General features: G+C 53.4%; 1 protein-coding gene across 4 annotated transcripts in view; it reads left to right on the forward strand.

The window, feature by feature from the left end:
* Positions 1 to 3,015: 3,015 nt before the first annotated feature.
* Positions 3,016 to 21,117, forward strand: part of SLC12A5 (solute carrier family 12 member 5) — a 35,509-nt gene continuing 17,407 nt past the window's right edge. For 2 of the 4 annotated variants that reach the window (XM_060619570.3, XM_060619575.3), the window contains exons 1-7: positions 3,016 to 3,205; positions 16,276 to 16,370; positions 16,676 to 16,807; positions 17,119 to 17,265; positions 18,690 to 18,744; positions 19,242 to 19,372; positions 20,483 to 20,724. In XM_060619570.3, coding sequence (XP_060475553.1) covers positions 3,085 to 3,205; positions 16,276 to 16,370; positions 16,676 to 16,807; positions 17,119 to 17,265; positions 18,690 to 18,744; positions 19,242 to 19,372; positions 20,483 to 20,724 — 923 coding nt within the window. In that variant the 5' untranslated portion in view covers positions 3,016 to 3,084. Of the gene's footprint in view, positions 3,206 to 10,239; positions 10,641 to 16,275; positions 16,371 to 16,675; positions 16,808 to 17,118; positions 17,266 to 18,689; positions 18,745 to 19,241; positions 19,373 to 20,482; positions 20,725 to 21,117 lie in introns of those variants that run through there. The other 2 variants (XM_060619590.3, XM_060619582.3) reach the window with 2 other exon arrangements.

A 21,117-nucleotide genomic window follows, 5' to 3' on the forward strand; every position in this document is an offset into this window, starting at 1 on the left:
TCCTTTCAAAGCCACCTATGCGTTTCCTGTAGCCAGGTGCCATGGGCACTCTGTGCTCATCCTACGCATCTCTCAGCTCGTTCGACACAGTTGGTAATGCCCTTGTTCCTGAAATTTTTCTTCACTCAATTTCTGGGTCACCCCTTCCTGCGTCTCCTCCCAACCTCACTGGTGGATTTTCCTCTTTGTGACCTCTAGATGACAGCACGCCCTTGCACTCAATCCTTGGACTTCTCTGTGTACACTCATTCCCTGTGATCTCGCCCAGCCCTACAGCTTTGTATCTCTCTACTAAAGACTCTCAGGTTTATATCCCTAGCTTTAACCTCTACCCTGAACTCCAGATTCCTATGTTCAAGGGCTGACTCCGCATGCTCCTTAGGTGCCTGACAGTCTTCTCAACCTAACGGGTCCAACTGAACTCTTTGGCTCCACCTTCTGAACATGCCTCTGTGTTAGTCATCACCACCTTGATAAAGACATCACCTGCTTTCAGTCAGTCTTAGAACCCGGTCGGTCCTAAAATCTAGGTATCTGTTAAACTCCTCATTCTAGTAAGTTTCTCAACCTGGGCACTCTTGACATTTGGGGTCAGATTTTTTTTTTTTTTTTTGATTGTGGGGGACGCTATAGGCTGTTTGGTGTCCTCCTCCAGGAGGTAGCGGGATCGTGGACAGATGGCAGGCCCACTCAGGGTCAGTCCACATCTCCCCGCCTCATGTCCCAGTGTGGGGGTGTGGAGATGTGATGTGCAGGGAGGAGATGGGGAACGTGTGGCCGACTTAGGGCAAGCCTGGATGGCACAAGTGGCATCTACCCACTTGATGTTCAGTAACACCCCTCTCCAGTTGTGACGATCAAACATGTCTCTGAACATTGCAGGCGTTCCTTAATGGGCAACACTACCACGTTGAGAACCATGGCTCTAATACAGTAGACATACGGACAAGTCCACATGTCACAAGGGTACATTTCAACATACACTTTCACATACTGAACACAACTGTGTAACAGACATCCAGATCAAGAAACAAAACGTCAGCGGCGCCGCGAGAGCCCCTGTCATTCCCCCTTGCCATCGCTACTGCTCCACACCAAGAGTTACCACCCTTGTTCTAAGAGCTGACATAGATTTTGACTAGTTCTTACTTTATTTAAATAGTGTTTTGTGGTATGTACTCTTGTGTCTGGCTTCTTATGCTCAAGGTTACATTTGCGATCATTCGTCTATATTGTTTGTGAATTATAGGTTGTTCATTCACGCTGCTGTATAGTTTTCTACTGTAAAGATGTTGTGCTATGTTTTTTATCCATTTATTTTTTTATTTGCCCATTTTATTTATCCGTTTTATGGTTAATGGGCATTTCGTTAATAGCCCAATTTGAGGCTCTTAGGAATAATGCCACTAGAAACGTTCTTGTAAATGTCTTTTGGTGACCAGGGGCAGCCATTTCTTTGGGGCATTACCTGGTTTACCTAGTACAGCGATTAATGATGCAATTAGAAATGTGTCGAGAAATTGCATAACGAGAAGTAGGATATTGTGTATTCAAATGTGTTAAATCTTACTTATTCATACAAGTGCTTTGGCAGGGCACATACTTGGGGGTAGAATTGCTGGGAAGATAGGTATGTGCGTGTTCCGCTTTAGGATGTATGACCAAACAATTTCCCAAAGTGGTTCTGCTCATCTGTACTCTCACCAGCGATGCATGACAGTTTCCATCCATGCAACGTCCCAGGCAACGTCCAATTCAGCAACGGGGTCTGTAGGTTTTATTTCCAAAACGTATCTTGAATAGGATACCTGCCACCACTCTAGCCAGGCGTTCATCGCCTCTCACGTGGGGGTCTGCAGGAGCCTCTGAACTGGACTCCCAGTTCCCACTCCTGCCCTTCTTTAGTTGAGTCTTCGGGCAACAGCCAGAGTGATCCTGTCAACGTAGAAGTCAGATCACATCATTCCTTTGCTCAAAAACTTCCAATGGCTTCTCTTGTAAATTAAAAAGGAATCTGGGCTCCTCCCTTAAACTTTCAAGAGAACACAGGATCTGCCCTCCTCCCCTCCTTCATCTCCTATCACTCCAGCCTCCGTTCTCTCTGTTCCAGACACACTGGCTTTCTTGCTGCTCCCTGAATGGTCCAGGCTTATTTTCGGCCCAGGGTCTTTCCACTTTCTATCTTCTCTGCTGGAGCGCTCTTCCCCCAGATCTTTGCATAGCTGGTTCCTTCTCATCAGTGAGGTTTCAGCTCAAATATCACATCTTCTAAGGGATCTTCTTAGATCACCTTCTAAAGTAGTCCTTCCCCCTAGTCATTAACCCTGGGCACTATTTTTTTCTCCTTAACATGTACCATAATCTCAAATTATCTTGTCTATGCTTTTGCTCACTTACAATCTTTCTTCCCTCACTCCTCATTAGAATTAAGCCACATGATGGGCGCCTGGGTGGCTCAGTGGGGTAAGCCTCAGATTCTTGTTTTCTGCTCAGGTGATGATCTGGCGGTTTCGTGGGTTTGGGCCCTAGTTGGGCTCTGCGCTGGCAGCCCAGAGACTGCTTGGGGTTCTCTCTCTCCCTCTCTGACTCTCCCCTACGTGCTCTCTCTCTCTCTCTCAAAATAAATAAACTTAAAAAAAAAAAAAAAAAAGAAGCCACAAGAGGGCAGAAAGCCAGTGAATCTCAGTCTGTATCCCCAGTGCCTAGTACCGTTGCCTGAAACACAGGAAAGCTCTCAAGATGTGTTGAGTGAATGAATGAGTGAATAAAACCCAGGTGTTTAGGAGACCCCAGCAGAGGTGGGCCCGGGCTCCTGGAGCCACACACTGGGGCCCCCGGTGTAGGGACAGCTCTCAGCTGCGGGTGGGATCCTCAGGCGCTTCCCGGAACTGAGAGCCCATGGACTTGAAGCGAAATGGCTACATTCAGAGGCTCAGCACAGCGGGCACTAGGACCCTGCGCGGCGCCGCGCCCGGTGGGGGGCGGTGGACGGGGGGAATCCGCTCTTTCTGTCTGCTGGAGCCGGGCTGCAGCCACTTGTGCGATCTGGGCCCGTACCGCCGCCGCCCGGCTCCTTTCCGCACCATGAGCCGCAGGTTCACGGTCACCTCACTGCCCTCCGCGGCGCCCGCCGGGACCCCTGACTTAGAGTCCCAACTGCATTCGGCAGCCGATCTCCGCCACCTCTCAGGGGAAGACGCCAAAGGTAGAGGCCGCAGGGGGCGGGGCCTGGCGGCGTGGGGGCGGGGCGAGAGAAGGGGCGGGGCATATGTGGGCGGGTCTTCTGTTGGAAGGGGCAGGGCCAGGGGTTTGACAGTGGGGTGGTCTCAGCCTAGGGCCATAGATGGGAGAGGAGCGGGGACCTAGAGGGGTGGGAAGGAGGCTGGATGGGAAATGGTGAGGAGAGGGGCCAGATTCGAGGTGGGCGGGGTCACAGGGAAGAGGGTGGGGCTATAGGCGAAGGGGCGGATCTTGCGTTGGAGGGACTAGAGTCCAAAGGGGGCTGAACTGGAGGGCACCAAAGGGGCGGGGTCATTTCGGGTAAGGGGCGGGACCGGAGAGGAGAAGGTGAAACCAGGGAAAGAGGAGGGCGGTATGATTAAGGGGTAGGTCCAGAGGCAATGGGAGGAAGCAGGATATTTCTGTTTGGGGGCAGAAAAGGGCGGGGCCAGAGGGAACGGGTTGTGCCAGGAGGATCGGGGTGGGGTCGAGGGCGGGAGGTAAAATGAGTCTGGGTCGCTGAGGCTGGTGCCGGCTAGGCAGGTGATTGGTGCCTGGAGGACCTTCCAATCCTCGGCTTCCCTGGAGGGGACAGCGCCTGGGGATCCCGGGAAGGAGATGGAAGAAAGAGAAGTTACTTTCGGGCCGCTAGATCTTGGGAGAATTCTGTGGGGTCTCCAGTCCCGACCCTTGGGGACCCATTTAAGTCCCTCTGCTCCAGCCCCAGAAGAGGGTTGGCTGGAACAAGCTCAGGCTAGATTGGGGGCGTCTTCTTCGAGGACCTATTGCTGTTGTCTCGTAATGGAAGTTACACCCAGGGTACAGAAGAGGAGAGGGGAAGGATCCTTCTAGCTCTCAATGAAGAATTAGCACCCTGGATGCTCTCACAGCCTCCTCCCCAGGGGGCACTTGTCAGGGGTCCCCTTCCTGGCTCTGAGCCCCTCAGGTCTGGAAGAAACGCAGCGAATCGGCTTGGAGTGGCCCCAGCACGGGGAGGAGGAAGAGCCTCCCCGGACCGCCAGGGGTCGCTGCTGAGCCGCAGGTGAGCTCACCCGGACTGCAGTAAAACTAAGCACCAACGACCCTGGAGGGGGCCCTTTAGGAGCTTCTTTAGCGAACCCCCTCGTTGTGTAGATGACCAAACGGAGGCCTGGATTTCCTCAGGGCTCCAGCCCCTGAACCAACCGCCTCCTGGACATGGCCATTTGGATTTCTTGGGGTCCCTCCATTCTTCATATTTTCTGTCAACTGTCTGTAGCCTTTCTTATTTTCATGAATGTCCTTTCCATCCTTATAATTTTAAAAGTCAGAACTCCAGGAGCTATTCTCAATGCCTCCTTTTCTTTTCCCACCAGATCTAATTGGTCCTCACATCTTGCCTACCCCTCCCCCCCAACTGATCCTGAATCTGTCCCCATTTCTCTTCCTGTCACCATCACCCTGTACAAACCTCCATCATTTCTCCCAAGGCCTCAGCCACGGCCACAGCCTCCTCACTGGTCTTCCTGCCTCCAATCCTGTCCTAATCATCCTCCACACAAGCTCCCCATCGCTTTTAGGATAAAGGCCAAACCCATAGTCCGTATTTGAACTCTTTTCCTCATTTGCTCCCGGGCATACCTGTCCGTGTTCATCTTCCCACCTCCATTAGCTGGGAAACTCCTACTCACTCTATGGGTTATGGCTCATTTAACCTCTCCTGAAAACCCTTTTCACTTTCCCTTGCTTCCAGGCAAAGGCAGTCATTCCTCTCCTGCCCACCCACTGTACCATTAGAGCACATGTCCCAGTGGATGCAAGTTATTTGCTTGTATGTCTCCTACAACTCAAAAGCAGGGACCATATCCTTTTATCTTTGTGTTCTGAGTTCCAAGCCCACAGCCTGGCACTTAGTAGGTGCTTAATGTTTATCAGACGAGAGGGGAGTGTCTGAAAGCTTCCGTTTCTCCTCCTCTTGCTCTCCTCTCCTCCCATTTCCCATCCCCTGGCCTGAGAATAAGATGGCCCTCTCTCTCATTCCAAGGTGATTGATTGGTCTTCCCATTCCCATTTCCAAGCTCCTGAATGTTGAAGCAAAATATGGCTCTCAGTTTTGGGTGTGCAGGTATGTGTGCAAACTGGATGTGAATCTGGAATGCTGTATGTTCATGGCAGAGGTGGTGTGTGTGTGTGTGTCTTTGTGCGTCTTGAGGGAGGAGCATCCCACGCGAGCTCTGATGACCTGTGGGGCGGTCAGTGAGTCAGAGCTTATATGTGTCACTGTATTCCGGGGTGTTGATGGGCATGTTGATGTATTTCCGTGTTTGTCTGTGGAGTGGGTACCTGTGTGTATGAGTTTACTAGAAGTTTCATCTTGGGAATGCTTTGGGTGACTTTTAACCTCTTTGGCCCCGAGACAGCGTCCAGCACTTCCTCCTTGCTAGGTTACTGCATGGGGAAGTAGAAAAGGGCTCCCCAGGGGAACCCAAAATCTGGTGATATCTTTCCCACAGCTGTTCTCATGTCCACCTCTGGCCCCAAGGAGATGTTTTCCCCACCTCTTGTCCTCACCCAGGCCCACGGGGACAGATGGCAGCATGTGGATGGGAGACGTTTGGCAGGTCACTTGTGTACGAGCATTGTCTTTAACTCTGGACCAAGTGAGTGGAGTTTGTCCCTGGCAGAAGTGCCTCCTGCTGCCGGAGGATCAGCTATAGTGGGAACATAGCTTAGAGGGGTGACAGCAGCACATCAGAGGCTGATCCTTGAATCCACCACTAACCCTCAGCTGCAGCCCCCATACCTCATTTGCCTCATTGGTACCATGGGGAGATTGACGGTGACTTGGCTGGCTAGAAGTGGACCCAGGGCCAGTTGTTACAACTCTGAACTATTTCCCCACCCCTTTACACCACTTCCCACTGTGCCTCAGTTTCTGGTGGAGGGAGACAGGGCACTGGAAAGAACCCTGGGCCCGGGTTAAGGCTAACGGGAGTTGAGATGTGTTCCCATGAGTGACAAGGAGCCGCCTTATGCTAGGGGGTAGACCACGGTACAGCCCATCCACGCGCTAGCTCAGCCTCTGTGCTGTGGTCTTGGGCACGTTGCTTCCCTGTCTGGGCCTCAACTTCCTCATCTGTAGTAAAAAAAGATTTGAACAGGAAGCTATCTGAGGGTCATTCTAGCCCTAAAAATGCTAGGATTCTTTGATGATCTAGAAGGGTGAGGTTCTCTGCCTCTCCCATACCCAAACCTCATATTTCAGTCTCTCTATCTGTAAATTGGGAGGAATGACACTGAGTTATCGGTATAAATATATGATCCGGAGATCTCCAGCCTGTTCAGGTTGTTGTGCAGTCACCCCTTCCTCAAGCCAGGACTCAGAACCTTACAGCCCAGTACCTCAGCCCAAGGTGAGCCCTGGGAATCTCCATGGCAACAAACTGGTTATGAACGGGGCTGCAGTTGCCATGGTGACGGGCTGCTCTCTCTCTCTCTCTCTCTCTCTCTCTCTCATCCCCCTCATCTCCCCTCCCCTCTTCTCAATGAACCAGAGCGATCTGCGGGCACCAGCTCTCCAGGTGGGGTGGGGGTGGGGGTGGTGGGTGCAGTGAGAAGGGGGTCCAGATTGAGAAGGAGGGAAGACGGGTTGAATCTGTAGGGGAATAGGGGGCTGTTGGGGTGCCATTGCCATGGTGACAGGGCTGCAGCCTGTTAATTAAGCCCCTGGTTGCCACGGAGACGATGGTGGTTGACGTGCTCTGCGGCGAGCCCTGTGTGTGTGGGGTGTGCTATGCACTGGACTCATCAATTCACTGAGAGGGTTTTGGGTCTGGACGACCGGCATGTAGTTTGGGGAGAGAAGAGTGAAAGAGGGAGTTCGGAGCCTTGGCTCCAGGAGGCCAAAGCTGGGGTGGGTGGCTTAGGTCATGGGGGTAATGATACGTAGATAAGGATGCACAGGGATTAAGCCATAAAGAGCAACGCTATGCCTGCCTCGTGTGGCAAGAAAATCCAGTCAGGTGGCTCCAGCTTCCTCCAAATGGCCTCCTATTCTGGTTCCCCGGATGGAGCCCTGGCCTGGAGGTCAGGGAGCTGGATTCTAGTCCCCAGTCTGCCACACGTTCACCCCATGAAGAAAATTTGTACCTTTCCGCTTCGAGGCTTTAATTTCCCCGTCAATGAGGGGTGGGCAAAAATAACTTATAAAGTCTCGTCCAGTTCCCACATCCTGACACTCAGGCAGCTTCTGTGAAATTTGTTTCTCTGTGAGAAGCGTAAGGTGGGGTGGGGGGCCGTGAACTTTAGAGCTTTCAAATTCAGAAACAGGACCCTTCCTAGCTCTAGCATCTTGTGTTGGTTTAATGAGAGCATCCCCCTAGCCCTAGGGGAATCTTCCTAGGGCTCTGGGTGGAGATGAGATGCTAAGCTGACAGCCATGTTCCTGGGGCTCAGGGCTGAGGGTCACCTTACTGGTGACCTTACCGGCCAAGGCCAGGCTGGCAGTGCAGAAGATGCCTGCAATGTGTTTTCTCAAAGTCTCGTGGCAGAGGGTTGGCCTGAGGCCAGAATAGGTATCAGTCTCCTTCAGAGGCAGGGGGTGTGAACTGAAGGGGCAGGGTCTCCCCTGGGGTCTGTCTCCTTACTTGGTCTGGGCTCCTTAGGAAGGGCTCCATGGCTTTAGTCTGAGATAAACGGAGTGGGCACTAAGAGCTTTCAGAGTGGGAAGAAGTCCCTTGGATTTATGTGGCCTCACCCTTTCATTTTGCAGATGGAGATACTAAAGCCCAGAAAGAGCAACTTAATTTTCCCCAGGGATACACAGAATTTGGGGGGCAGACGGCAGGAGAACATCACTATCTCTTGAATCCCAGATGTCCTGTGAGATAGAAGCTCTGGTGAGGGTGGGCGGAGGGGGTATCCAGGGGAAGAGGTATCACTTCTGCCTTCACCTATACTCCCCTGGGATCTAGGTTCCTCCTGTGGGTGGGCTTAGTCCCTGAGTGGCCAGGGCTCTGGACCACAAACGAATGGAAACAGATCCAGGGGAACGTCCCAGATCTGAGATTGCTGGGGGAAAAAAATCTCAGCCTTTAATTTATTTCACAGTACTTCTCGGACAAACATGCTACACATTTTGCTATGTTACCTGTCCCTACAGAGTAGTGGAAAACCACGCTGCTGCTGCTCGTGGTGGTGATGGTGGGGTGTGTATGTAGTGGAGTGTTTACGAATTCTTGAACACTGTTATCCACCTGCTGTCCTTTTAACCCCTGCCACCACGCCAAACCCATCTCACCTTTTTTGTGGTTTTCTCCCTGGGAAAGCCAAGAAAACCAATTCTTAGACCTTGTCTGAATAGCTAGCTCTCCATCCTAACAAGTCCTTCCAGCGTCCACAAAACCCAGTGGCAGTGATACCTTATTGGTGGATCCCTCAGAAGCCCCTTTCCGTCAGCTGCCAAAAACTGTGATCAACCTGATCTGAAGCCACTGACAGATGCGTACAAGGACTCTGAACAGCAGGCCCTGTCCGTGACTCTGAAAAGCCGTGCCCTTGAATGGGGTCTCCAGTCATGTGGATGGCTTTTTAGGACCCTTGAAGATCTTCTGGGCCTACCTCCAGTTGCAAGGGGTACTTCAGTCCTGCACCTCTGAAGTCTGACCACAAGAGAAAGGAGAGAGCTCATTTCAGACTGATCCCTGTTCCCTTTTTAGTAGCCAAGGATCAGAGACGGCTGAGCAGTTTGGTTTGAATGTATCTTTGTCCCTTCTATTGGAGGCAGGACCAATTTTAAAAGAAATTATGTTGAAGAAGACTCCTACATTGGAATAAAGCAAACTGGATTTTAGACCGAATCCTGCCATTCACTGGCGTAGTGTCCATAGGCAGTAATTTCTCCTCTTTGGGCCTTAGCTTTTTTTTTTTTTTTTCAGTCCATAAGGTGAAAGCTGTCTATTAGATAAGATGATTGATGTGATCCTCTCCAGCCCTGGGACTCTCCTGGAATTTAGAGGGCTAGTGCTGGGGGTTAGGGTGAGTCTGAAAATAATTTCCCCTTAACCTGCTCTCCCCTTTGGGTGTTTCGATCTTCTGGAGACACAAACGGTCCAAACCTGGGATGCTTCTTCCTGAGATGTCTCCACCACTGGCTCAGGTCTGGATTCTAGGGGTTGTGAGAGGTCCCAATCAAGCTTCTGGAGGACTGGTGTCAGGGGAGGGGGAGGAACACAGAGAGCATGCTGGCTCTGGAATCCTCAGAAAGCAATCCTGGATTAGGGGATTAGACACTCCTGCCCCAGGAGAAAATCTGGTCCCAAACCGCCTGACGGCCTCATTCCTCCCTCCCCCACTCTGTCCCTGGCCTGCCTCCTAACATCCTAGTGGGGAGTCCCAGATCCCTAGAACCTTACCGCTGCCTTCTCTCCTCCTCATCGCATCTCGTTCCCAGGGCCGTTCTATAGTCAGAGGGTCCCTGCCTTGGACTCCTGGGATTTGTCTTGGGGGTGAGATGCTGGGATGCAGTCTAAGCACAATGACAGGGTTCACTGCAATTCCTCAGGTTCCACTCCTCCCATTTTAAGACAGAATGAGCCAGACAGCTCAGCCCAGTGACCCTGAACCCCTGGGGGCAGCACAGGGCTTCAACTAAGGGGGCTCTGGCCTCAACACACCCCAAGTTCCAACCTCTTGACCAGCGATTTGGGAAAGGGTCTGGTTCTCCACTCTTCTTCAGGGTTGGCCTCCCCAGCTTTGCAGGCAGGATCCCCAGAGACCCGTATTCCATGGCGCCCCACCCCCGCCGCATCAGTACTCTTCGCCTTCCCCCTAGGGGTCACCCCAGACCCCTAGCCAGGCAGCCGCTGCGGGGCCGCCTCCCCGCGGCCGCGACCTAGTTCCCTGCCGTTATTTTTAGGGCGCGGGATGGCACCTGCCCACGTGCCGGCCCCGCCTGCGCCGGGGAGTGGGGGGCGGGCGGAGCTGCGTCTGCTCGTGGGAGGCGAGGCCCCCGTCCCCCGCAGCACCCCCTCCATCCCACCCGTGCAAGCCCCCAGTTTTCGTGCGAGGGGGCCTCCAGCCGCGCTCTGCCCTCCCCTCGTCTCCTCTTCTTCCTCCCTCTCGCGCTCCCCCCCAAAACCCCGCCAGTGGCTCACGCCTCCTGCATACGGGATGAGGTGAGCAGCGCCGCCGCTGAGAGGGGGCGCGCGCGGGTGTGAGCGTGTGTCCGTGTGCGAGTGTGTGTGCGCCGGGCGGGCGGGCACTGCAGCTTCTTCCTCCGTGGAGCGGAGAGCGAGAGAGAGCTAGAGCGAGCGAGCGAGCGGCGAAGGCGGGCAGAGGGGCGCGGGCGAGGCGGAGCAGCCATCCCCGGGCCCGGCGCCGCGCCGCCACCATGCTAAACAACCTGACGGACTGCGAGGACGGCGATGGGGGAGCCAACCCCGGTAAGCAGCGGCCCGGGGGCGGCGAGGGAGGGGGCGACGAGGAGAGGAGGCAGCTCTAGGGTTAGAGGCAGAGCGGGGGCCGCCTCCTTCAGAGGAGAGGCTGGGACTGACCTGGGCGGTGGGCGCCCACGGCGGCCTGGAGCCCTACTCCATTGGAATGCGCCAGGCGCTGTCCAAGGTGCTGGAATGCGCCGCGCCCGTGGCAGGGCTGGGGGCCGAGGGGGTTGCCAGTGCCCACGGTCCGGGGGCAGACGTGGGTTAGCTAAGCGGGGGAGGCGGTGGGAAGGGGATGGAAGAGCTAGAATGGGCTGACGTGGACCTCGACGGGCGGGAGGAAGGGTTCCTTTCCTCAAGAAGGGACCCCGGCGTCCTGGCGCAGAGCGTTGACCGGCGACGCGGGGAGGGGGTGGGGGGGGGTGCAGTCTGCTGCAGTCCCTCGCTCTGAGACTTCCAACTGAAAGGTGGGGGGAAGGTACCCATGGGGGGTTGGAACCATATGACAGCCCCCGTCCGGGCTGTGGTGTCCCCTTAAGGGGACACTTGGTGCAATCGGGGGCCCCCCTCCCCCAAAGCTGCCGGAGGTCCGACCTCAGACTGAAGCGTACCTCCTCCGGAGATTTTCAGCTCTACTTTGCGGAATCTCCCTCTCCCTCTCGCATACCCATGGGTTCCTATTCAGGACGGGAAGCAAGATCACCCTCCTTTCTTCCCTCTTTCCCCTTCCTCTCTCGGTACACTGGGATGGCAGTGAGGTTTCCAGGGCGGGGCAAGGGGGAGGTTTTCTAGTCTGCTCTGCTAGCTTCCCCAGCGAGGCCTCAGGAATGGGGTCCCAGCAGCTGAATCCCCGGCGCCGCCGCGGCGCGGACACTGCGGACGCGCTGCGGTGGGTGCGGAGACTCGCTAGGAGCTCGGGGGCTTGAAGCAGGTCCTTTCGCCGCTCCTGCTTTCTGCCGCCCTCCTCCACAGTTTCCCCGCTCTGAGGTCTTCGGGCCAGCCACCCCCTCGGGCTCCCAGGCCCCCCGCCGCCCCCCAGCGGTCTCAGCCATCCATCACGGCTGTCAGCCGCCCCCACCCCCCACCCTCCAGCGGCGCTGCGTCCCTTGCGCACTAGCGCGCCTCCCGCTCCGGCTGTCTGCGCTCGGCGCTTTCAAACGGTCCCCTGGGCATTGCTTGACCCTCTGGGCTGAGATACTTGCAGACCTCCCCGGGGGATGACCAAAGAGCCCCAAGGACTGAAAGAGCGAGGTCTTCCAGGGACTGGCAGCCTAGACTTGAAGTCTTCCGGATCCTGGATCCAAGTCAGAGCCAAGTGGCCGCTTGGGAAGGCTGTGGGCACCAGGGTCCCCAATTCTTTGTCTGAGACCCTCTTTTCCTTCTTGACGTTGAGTGGTATACAGAGGTCAGAACCACCAGCTAGCCAGCTAGTTCATCCATCTCCCGGGTGACCCTGGGGTTACCTCATCCCGTAGCCGACCCCCTCCCCAGCAGGCTTAGGCTCCGGGGGAAGAGGGTTTGGCAAAGTCGAGTCTGCGACAGATCCAGGCATCCCGACGCGGTGCCCCGGGAACGAGTGTGTGTGTGTGTGTGGGGGGGGGGGGGTGTCATTTCCATCTGGGATCCCCTTCAGATACCTCCATTCTGAAGACAGGGACTCAGCCTGAGAGAGAATCTCTGCTCCCCCCAGATATGGGGTATGGTCCTATCCCCCAGCCCTGATTTCTCTATCCTGAGATTCCTGCCTTACTGGGCCTTGGGGTTTCCATGGGGTCTCCGGAGGCCTAGAAAAGAGGCATCTATCTATGTGTGTGGAACAGGAGTCCAGCTAAAAGCTCCCTTCCGTTCTACCCCCTCCCCATTAGTTACTAGACTCTGAGTGTAGCAGGGCCATCTGGAGACTTTCTCTCTATGTGTAGGGTCCAGGACCTGGTCAGGAGTTTGGGGTCCCAGAAAGATAAGGCCTCCCGGCGATGCCTGAAGGTGATGGTAGGGGGCTCTAAGGACCTGCTGGACTTGAGGGAAGAGGGACTATCAGATTGACAGCCTCTGCCATCTCTGATTTTAGGTTCTTGGGGATGTAGGGGAGGACCTGGGAATGTGAGGTGCTGACCTCAGGGAAGTGGGAATAGCCTGAGCAAGAGGGTTCATCCGGACTAAGGAAGAACCCAAGGATACTGTGTCTGGCCCCCACGCCTCCTATCCCCTTGGGGTCTGACGCCCTCCCCTACCCCAATCTGGCTTGGGGATTCCCCCAGGCCTGGCCCCAGGCCCCCGGGGGAGGCTCCTTAGCCCTCGCCGCTCGCCTGTTTCCTCCCCGGGAGCTCTGGCCGCCGCAGCTTAATTGAAAGCCGATTCGGGCTGAGAGCTCCCAGGGGGCGGGGGCGGGGGCGGGGGCCAGGCGGAGAGGGCTCAGCCTCAGTCTGGCCCTGCCTCTCGCGCGCGCGCCACTCGCCGCTACCCGGCAGCCTGCGTCCTGGCTCTGGGAATTCGGGGCGAGTTCCCCCTTCGCAGTTCCCCCTGCTCCTCTGAGAACTCCTGAAGCTCACCCCTCTCCCCTCGACCAGTGCGCCCGCCGTTCCAGGGAGGGGACGAAATCAGCCCCCCGGCAGAGGAGGCCGGCGGCCTGGCATCCCGTCCGGATGGCAGGTGGAAGGGCGGGACCCAGGACCAGCCTATCGAGCCGCCCTCTCCCCGGCCCTCATCTCCTAGCTGGGAAACGGCCCCGAGTCTGGCTCCGCGCAGCGCGTCGCGTTACATAAGCGGCTGCGGGCGCGTGGCCGCCTGGGCTCGGCGCTGCGCTCTCTGCCCGCGCGGTCGCCATGGAGACCGGCGCGGGACTCCCTAGAGCCGGGTCTCGGGCCAGGACGACCCCCTCGCGGCCCGGCGCGTTCCCTGGGACCCCAGGAAGGAGGAGGGGCTTGGGAGGGGGCGGGAAAAATAGAGGGGAGGGGCTCTCGTGGCCTGTAGTCCCGGGTCGGAGCTGACGCGGCGGGGAGAGGTACCCAGTCCCACAGGAGGCAGGGCCCCTAAATCTTGCGGCTTGGGGAGAGGTGTGGGATGCGGAGGCCGGGCTGGGTGGGGCACCACGAACATGAATAATAATCGTACTTGAAATAGCAGCAATAGTTAAGCTTATGTGCTAGGCACACCCAATAGGCGTTATTCCCTTCAGCCTCAGAACAGCCCTGTGAGTTAAGCACAATTATTTTCCCTTTGCAAAGGAGGAAACTGAGGCTTAGAGAGTTTAAGTGACTTGCCGAACATGTCGGCACGGCCAGTGAAGCTGGGACTGGAGCCTAAATCTTGACACCCCCCCCCCCCCCCAGCCCTTTTCCAAGAAATTTGTTATCCCCCTGAACCCTTCTTGTTCCCACAACCCAGTGTGTTGATGAAGCATCTTGTCGGCATTTTTAAAAGGAGGAGGAACCCACTTCTCTTTTATTTCTCCTGTTCTCTGGCCCCAGGCAGCTCTTCTGAGATCCTGGGGGTCAGGAAGGAAGCCGGGGGGAATTTATCTCCAAATACTTTTTCCTCCTGAGAAAGACTTTTTCCACCCCCCCCCCCCCCTCCTTAGCATCTATTATGTGCCAGGTTCTCACTGGGAGGACAGATCTGCTATTTCCAGGCACTCAGATATGTGAGGAGAAGAACGAGCTGATGGTGGCTCCCTGTTTAGGGACCAGGAGCTCCTGGCTTGATCGATGAGGTGGAGGTGGTGGCAGGAGAAGGTGGTGGGTGTCCCTTGAGCTGGTGAGGCATTGCTTCCCCCTTCCACAACTTTGAGTCAGGATGAGACTGGATTTGTAACAGGTCATGCTCTAGGGGTGGACCCTGGCTGGGTGACTAAGGAAGATTTCCAGGAGGTAGGGAGGAGAAAAACGGGGGAGGATTGGGAAGATGGAGGTGGAGAAAGACATGACAGGAGACCAGGGGACAGGAAATTCAGAATATGTAGGGCCTCAGGTTCATTTGGGATTTGTTTATTGGGGACTTTCTCCAGATGTCTGCTACTGGGATTCAGCCCTTGAGCTGAGAAAGGGTGACGGCTGAAGCCAAGGGAAAGTGCCTATGGGGGTCTCCTATGTCTCTTTGAAAGGACCTCTGCTAGGGGCCCAAAAGACTTCCTCCTTGGGTGATCTCATCCAGATTCATGGTTTCACACATTTCCTCCACACATTGTCAATGGGTTACCCTCATCTCCTTCTCCTGCCCAGCCTTTCTTCTGGGGCCCAGGCTCTGTATATCCAAGAGCCTTCTGGACGTATTCACTTGAGTGTCCTATACTGCCTTTCCCTCAGTCAAATTCAGCTTCTTACCCACCCCCAGTCTCTGCCCTTCCCACATCTATTAAATAGCACCATCACCCACTCATTGACCTATGCTAGAAACCCCAGACATTATCCTAGGTTTCTCCTTCTCATGTCCCCAAACATCTGGCATAAAAATATGTGCCAATAATTCTTGGGTCTGTCCATTGTCCTGCATTGCTCTGGCCTGGGTCATCCTCAGCCCTTGCCTGGATTACTGAAAGTCTCAAACTTTCTTTAGATGAAATTCTCCATCTAAAGGCCAGAGTGATTGCTCTAAAACACAAGGCTGTTCATGGCACCTCTTTGGCTGAAACTCTTCAATGACTTCCCATTGTCCTCTGGATGAAGTCCAAAATCTTTAACATGGCCTGCTAATCATTTAAGGACTGAGTCTACACCTTCTGAGGCTCATCTTTTCATAGGTCACTCTCCACCTTTCAGCCCCTCCCTCCATGTCCCTTCTTCAGACTCCAGCCAGATCAGGCTTCTTTCAGCATCTCTGACCCACTCTCTTCACTCTTCCCTCTGGGCCATCGAACATGCTGTTCTGCAGTTCTCTCTGCCTGGAACACCCTCCCGCCTCCCTCCCAGCGTAGCTCTTACTCATCCTTCAGTTCTCAGCCTACTTGTCACTTCCTCTGGGAAGCCTTCCCTGACCTCCCAGGCTGGGCTGAATGCCTCTCCTGTATTCCCACAGTCCCTTATTCATCTCCTATCACAGAATTTACCACTCTGGGTTGGAAATTCATGAATACTGTTTTATCTCTTCTGCCTGTGGTTTCCCTGAGGGCAGAGATGGTGTCTTGGTGTGTGTTTTACTCCCTCTCCCTCCCATGCTGATATTGGCACATGGTAGAGATCCAGTAAATATGTGTTGCCTGAAGATGTATGAGGGGCATAGGGGATGCCACATGGGTCACTTCTCCAAGAGGTAAAGTATCCTTTGGTCCTCAGGCTTCAGTATTCTCTGCCTTTGTCTCTGGGAAAGAGCATGCTTTCACCCCAGAACACCAGCGTGGTCCCAGTTATGGTCGAGGAGGGGCACCTGGAGAGTCTAGAGTGACCTAGTGAATGAAGAAGGACCCCCCAAGGGCAAGGAAGCACTCACATCTTCATTAAAAACCTACTACGTGTCAGGGAATGCACTAGGCTCTTTACACATCCTGTCAACTAAAATTCTACAAGGGGGGGGGGGGCATTACTGTTAGCTCCGTTTTTCCAATGTGCAAACTGAGGTTCAGAGAGTCAAAGTGGCCACATAGCTGGATGCCCAGGCAGAAGGATGGCAACCCACTGGTGCCAGACCCCTGACTCCTCTGCCTTCTCAGGTGATGGCAACCCCAAGGAGAGCAGCCCCTTCATCAACAGCACTGACACAGAGAAGGGAAGGGAGTATGATGGCAAGAATATGGCCCTGTTTGAGGTGGGTTGCTAGTTTGTGTGACACCCCATTCATCCACCACTCCCTCCCTCTCTCCCTCTCTCCCTCCCTCAGGAACAGTGTCCTCCTCTCCATTTCCTTCTCCTTCCCTTTACCCCTGCTACTCCCTCTCCTTATCCCACGTCCACTTTCCCGGTTCTCTGTGCTTTTTCCTCCTCCTTCCCCATCTCATCCCACCCCCAATGGTTTGCTTTCCTCACCCCCATCTCTCTCTGCCTCCTACTATGTAGCTCGCCTCTCCTTTCCTGGGTCCTTGTGTCCTAACTCTACCACCCCCACCTCCACAGGAGGAGATGGACACCAGCCCCATGGTGTCCTCCCTGCTCAGTGGCCTGGCCAACTACACCAACCTGCCCCAGGGAAGTAGGGAGCATGAAGAGGCAGAAAACAATGAGGGTGGAAAAAAGAAGCCAGTGCAGGTGAGGGCCTTGGGGGGAAAAGGGATGGGGGAGGAAGAAGGGATGGAGGGGACAAAGGGTGGGGGGACAAAAGAGAGTCAGTTGAAGGGGTGGATGATGGAGGCAGAGGGATAGGAGTTGGGGCTGAGGGTGAGGAAGGGATAGAGGTGGAGGGAGGAGAGGGGAGGGAGGGTAAAAACCAGAGGAAAGAGGGATGAAGGGATGGGGACGGAGAAGGGAGGGGAGTGGGGGATTGAAAATAGGGGGGAGGAGGGGTCTGGGTGTTCATAGTGACTACGGGCTGCAGAAACTGACACTGGCTTCCCCGGCAGGCCCCGCGCATGGGCACCTTCATGGGTGTGTACCTACCGTGCCTGCAGAACATCTTTGGTGTCATCCTCTTCCTGAGGCTCACTTGGGTGGTGGGCATCGCAGGCATCATGGAGGCCTTCTGCATGGTCTTCATCTGCTGCTCCTGTGTGAGTGACACCTCCCCCTCTCCTGACCGTTGTGGCAGACCAGGGACCTGGGGTGGGGGAGGGGGAGGGGAAGCAGAGACCTGAGTGTTTTGTAGGAATCACTGCGTATGATCTTTGAGAGTAAATCAGGTCTGATTGGTCCTTCCTGCATCTCACAAGCTGGTCCCTGATAGCCACTAACCAGGTTTCGCCTGGATCGTGTGTGTGTGTGTGTGTGTGTGTGTGTGTGTGTGAATGAGTGCGTGTATAATTACACAAGTAATGCAGATTCATTGACGAAAAAGATAGGTGTACGGAAGGAAATAAAATTCACCTAGAAAACCCCAGTGGTTAACATTTTTGTAGTCCCAGACTCACAAAAAATGGGATTATGTGTCACAAACAGCTTTGTAATAGAATCCTTTCCATCCTCCCTAGAAAATCAAATATTCACGGAACACCTACTTCTCATCATGTTTACATTTCTTCACACATGACCCTTGAGCCACCTCTGCATGTAAGGTGGCCACTACTGATGGTAGAATGCCTATTTTATTTCTTTTTAAGTTTTTGTTTTCACAAAATTTCAGACATACAGAAAATTTGCAGGAATAGAACAAATATCCCTTCCACCAGACTCCCAAATGTTAACGTTATTGTATTTATTCCATCCTCTCTGTAAGTACCTTTTTTCCCCTGAATTTGAGAGCAAGTTGCAGACATGATGCCTCTTTATCCTAAATCCTTCAGTGTGTGTTTACTAAAAATGAGGACATTCCCTTATGTAACCACAGTACAATGATCAGAGGCAGGAAACTAACACTGATACGTTAATAATGTCTTAATAGTAACACATTAATAATGTTTTATCTGCAGGCCTTATTCAGATTTTGCCAATCATGTCCTCACTAACTGAAGAGAATTCAAGATCACGTTTATCCTCATTTTTGATATCATGATTTTAGCCTCCATTAATCTGTAACAGCTGCTCTTTCTTTGTCTTGCATGACATTGACCCTTTTGAAGAGTATGGAGCAGTTAGTTTGTATGATGTCCCTTGATCTGGGTTGGTCAGATATCTCCTCATGACCGGATTCAGCTTAAGCATTTAGGCAGGAATACAGTACACCTATTTCATAGATGAAGAAACTGAGGCTTAGACAAGTGAAGTGACTTGTCCCAGATCAGACAGCTGGTCAGAGGCCAAGCTGGGATTTCCAGAGCTCTCTGATGCTATAGCTTGTGCTTCCTCCATGTGCATGGTGAATAAGAGATTTTCTTGACCAGAAGGACTTGGCAGGGGTAGAAGTTGGAACAGGACCAGAGAGAAGCTCAGCAAGGACTTGTGGGTTTGGCAGGTGTTTATGGGGTATAAGGTTTGGCACTGACCCAGGGCACTGCGGCCCCTGCCCTAGCTGCCACTCTGATGATCTCTCTCCTTGCAGACAATGCTCACGGCCATCTCCATGAGTGCAATCGCAACCAATGGTGTTGTACCTGGTATGTGATGGGGATTCTTGGAGGGGAAAGGGGTCTGGTTGGTCAGGAGGGGGCCCAGATAGTTGGAAGGAAGGACAGGGCCATAGGCTTTGGGGGTCATCAGGACCAAGAGAGGCAATATTGAAGACCTGGGGGCTGGGCTATGATGTTTGTGGGGTAGGTGGGGACAGTGGTATTAAGGGGGAGGGAGGGAGGGAGGCAGTTGATGGAGTTGAACAGGGCAATGCAAGATCTCCCTTTGCCTGAGACCCTCCTCTCCATCATCCTATTTTTCTGAGCCATGACCTCCTTAGAGGGGTAATTAGCAACATGGTAATTAGTGCTGCAAAATCCACTCAGAGTGGCTGGCTGAGTCTCCCACCAGTCGTAGGGCTGTAGCCTGTAAGACGTGAGGCACAGAACAACCCCTTTCCCACCTCTGTCCTGGAGCCCCCTCATCCCCAGTGGCAGCCCAGTGCCCCTTGAACTTCTCACTGACACTAGGTTCTTTTCTGCAGCTGGCGGCTCCTACTACATGATTTCCAGGTCTCTGGGCCCAGAGTTTGGGGGCGCCGTTGGCCTCTGCTTCTACCTGGGCACTACATTTGCTGGGGCCATGTACATCCTGGGCACCATCGAAATCCTGCTGGTGAGAGGGGCTGAGGAGGAGGTGTGGGGCCCCAGGCTGTCAATCAGTTAACCAATGCTCCCTGGACACCTCCTGGGGAGAGGTCCAAGCCACTCAGTGAGGCCAAAAGGAAATCAGATGTGGTTCTGTCTTTAAAAAATTCACAGTCTAGTTGGGGAGACAAGATACAGTAATTACGTAACGTGAACAGCTGTCGTTCATCAGGCACCCACTGTGCTCTCAGCAGAGTTCCAATTGCTTTACAGTCATTATCTTGAATCCTCACAAGGATTAAGTATTATTATGCCCATTTTACAAATGAGAAGCTCAGAGAGGTGACATGACTTGCTCAAGGTCACTCAGCTACCAAGTGGCAGAGGTGGGTCGATAAGAGTTAATAGTGGTAGAAATAATTAAAGTAATGTCACACGATAGCTGTATCTGGTGATTGCCTACCATGTGCCTGGGACTGTGCTGATTTCTCTGTGAATGTTAATTGTGCAGGACTGATGACCAATGGGTTGCAAAAGAGAAGAAGGATGTGAGGGAGCCGAGTAAGAGACATGTTAGGAGTAGTGACTGATGAGAAGAAATCAGGGTGCTGGGCAGTGTTTGAAGGAGAGGCTAGTGATGTGGGTCTCGGCTCAAAGCAATTCTGCTCAATGCACAAAATTGGAAAAATATCAAAGGATGTAAAAAAGGAAATAACAACTGCCTGAAGAAAATCACCATTAACATTTTGGTGTATTTCCTTCTTTTTTTTTTTTTTTTTTTACCATGTGAAATTGTATTCTGTCCTTGTAAAATAGACTCCATAGATTTCCCTAAGTAACTAGAAACTCCCTTTGTAATATCATTTATAAGCGAAAATAACTTTTTTAAGAATATAAACATATTAACATTCAGTCTAAAAATTTTAGAAAATACAAATATGCCGTAGGAATAAAAATGATCACATTTACTCCTATCCTATCATTGGATGTCATTTCCAGTCTCATACTACTGTAAATATACCGTGATGAGCAAGTATTTTCCAAAGCTCTTCCTGCACGTCAGGTTATATCCTTGGGGGTGATTCTTAGTTGGTTCTTGCTGTGTCACTCACCTGACCTCCTTGCCCCCTTTCCACAGGCTTACCTCTTCCCAGCTATGGCCATTTTTAAGGCAGAAGATGCCAGTGGGGAGGCAGCAGCCATGTTGAACAATATGCGTGTGTATGGCACCTGTGTGCTCACTTGCATGGCCACTGTGGTATTTGTGGGCGTCAAGTATGTCAACAAGTTTGCCCTTGTCTTCCTGGGTTGTGTCATCCTCTCCATCCTGGCCATCTATGCTGGGGTCATCAAATCTGCCTTCGACCCACCCAACTTCCCGTAAGTGCTGTTGCTCTGAGTCTAAGGCATCGCCCTCCTCCTCCCTGGTTAGGTTTCAGGGTCTGTGACGCCAGTCTCTGCCAACCTCCCTCTCCTCATCTCTCAGAATCTGAGTCCTTGTGGATTTAGAGCAACCTCCCTTGGGAAGTAAAATCTCTCCTTGTTTGGCGGAAATCTCTACAGGGTGGGATAATGTTTCTGGAGGTGGGCAGAGTTTCCCTTGTGAGGGTCAATTGCTTGCTGGTGGAGCAGACTTGGGAAGAACCGAGTGGGATTATTTCTGAAGGGATGATTCTGTGTTAGAGAAGCATTTCCTGGCAGGAGACAACTTCCTGGAATAGGGCACCTTATTAGTGTTGGATACCTTCTCTGTTGGGGGAAAGGTCACAGAAG

This window comes from Panthera onca, chromosome A3 (genome assembly GCF_046562875.1).
Source record: "Panthera onca isolate mPanOnc1 chromosome A3, mPanOnc1 haplotype 2, whole genome shotgun sequence".
NCBI classification, from domain to species: Eukaryota; Metazoa; Chordata; class Mammalia; order Carnivora; family Felidae; genus Panthera; species Panthera onca.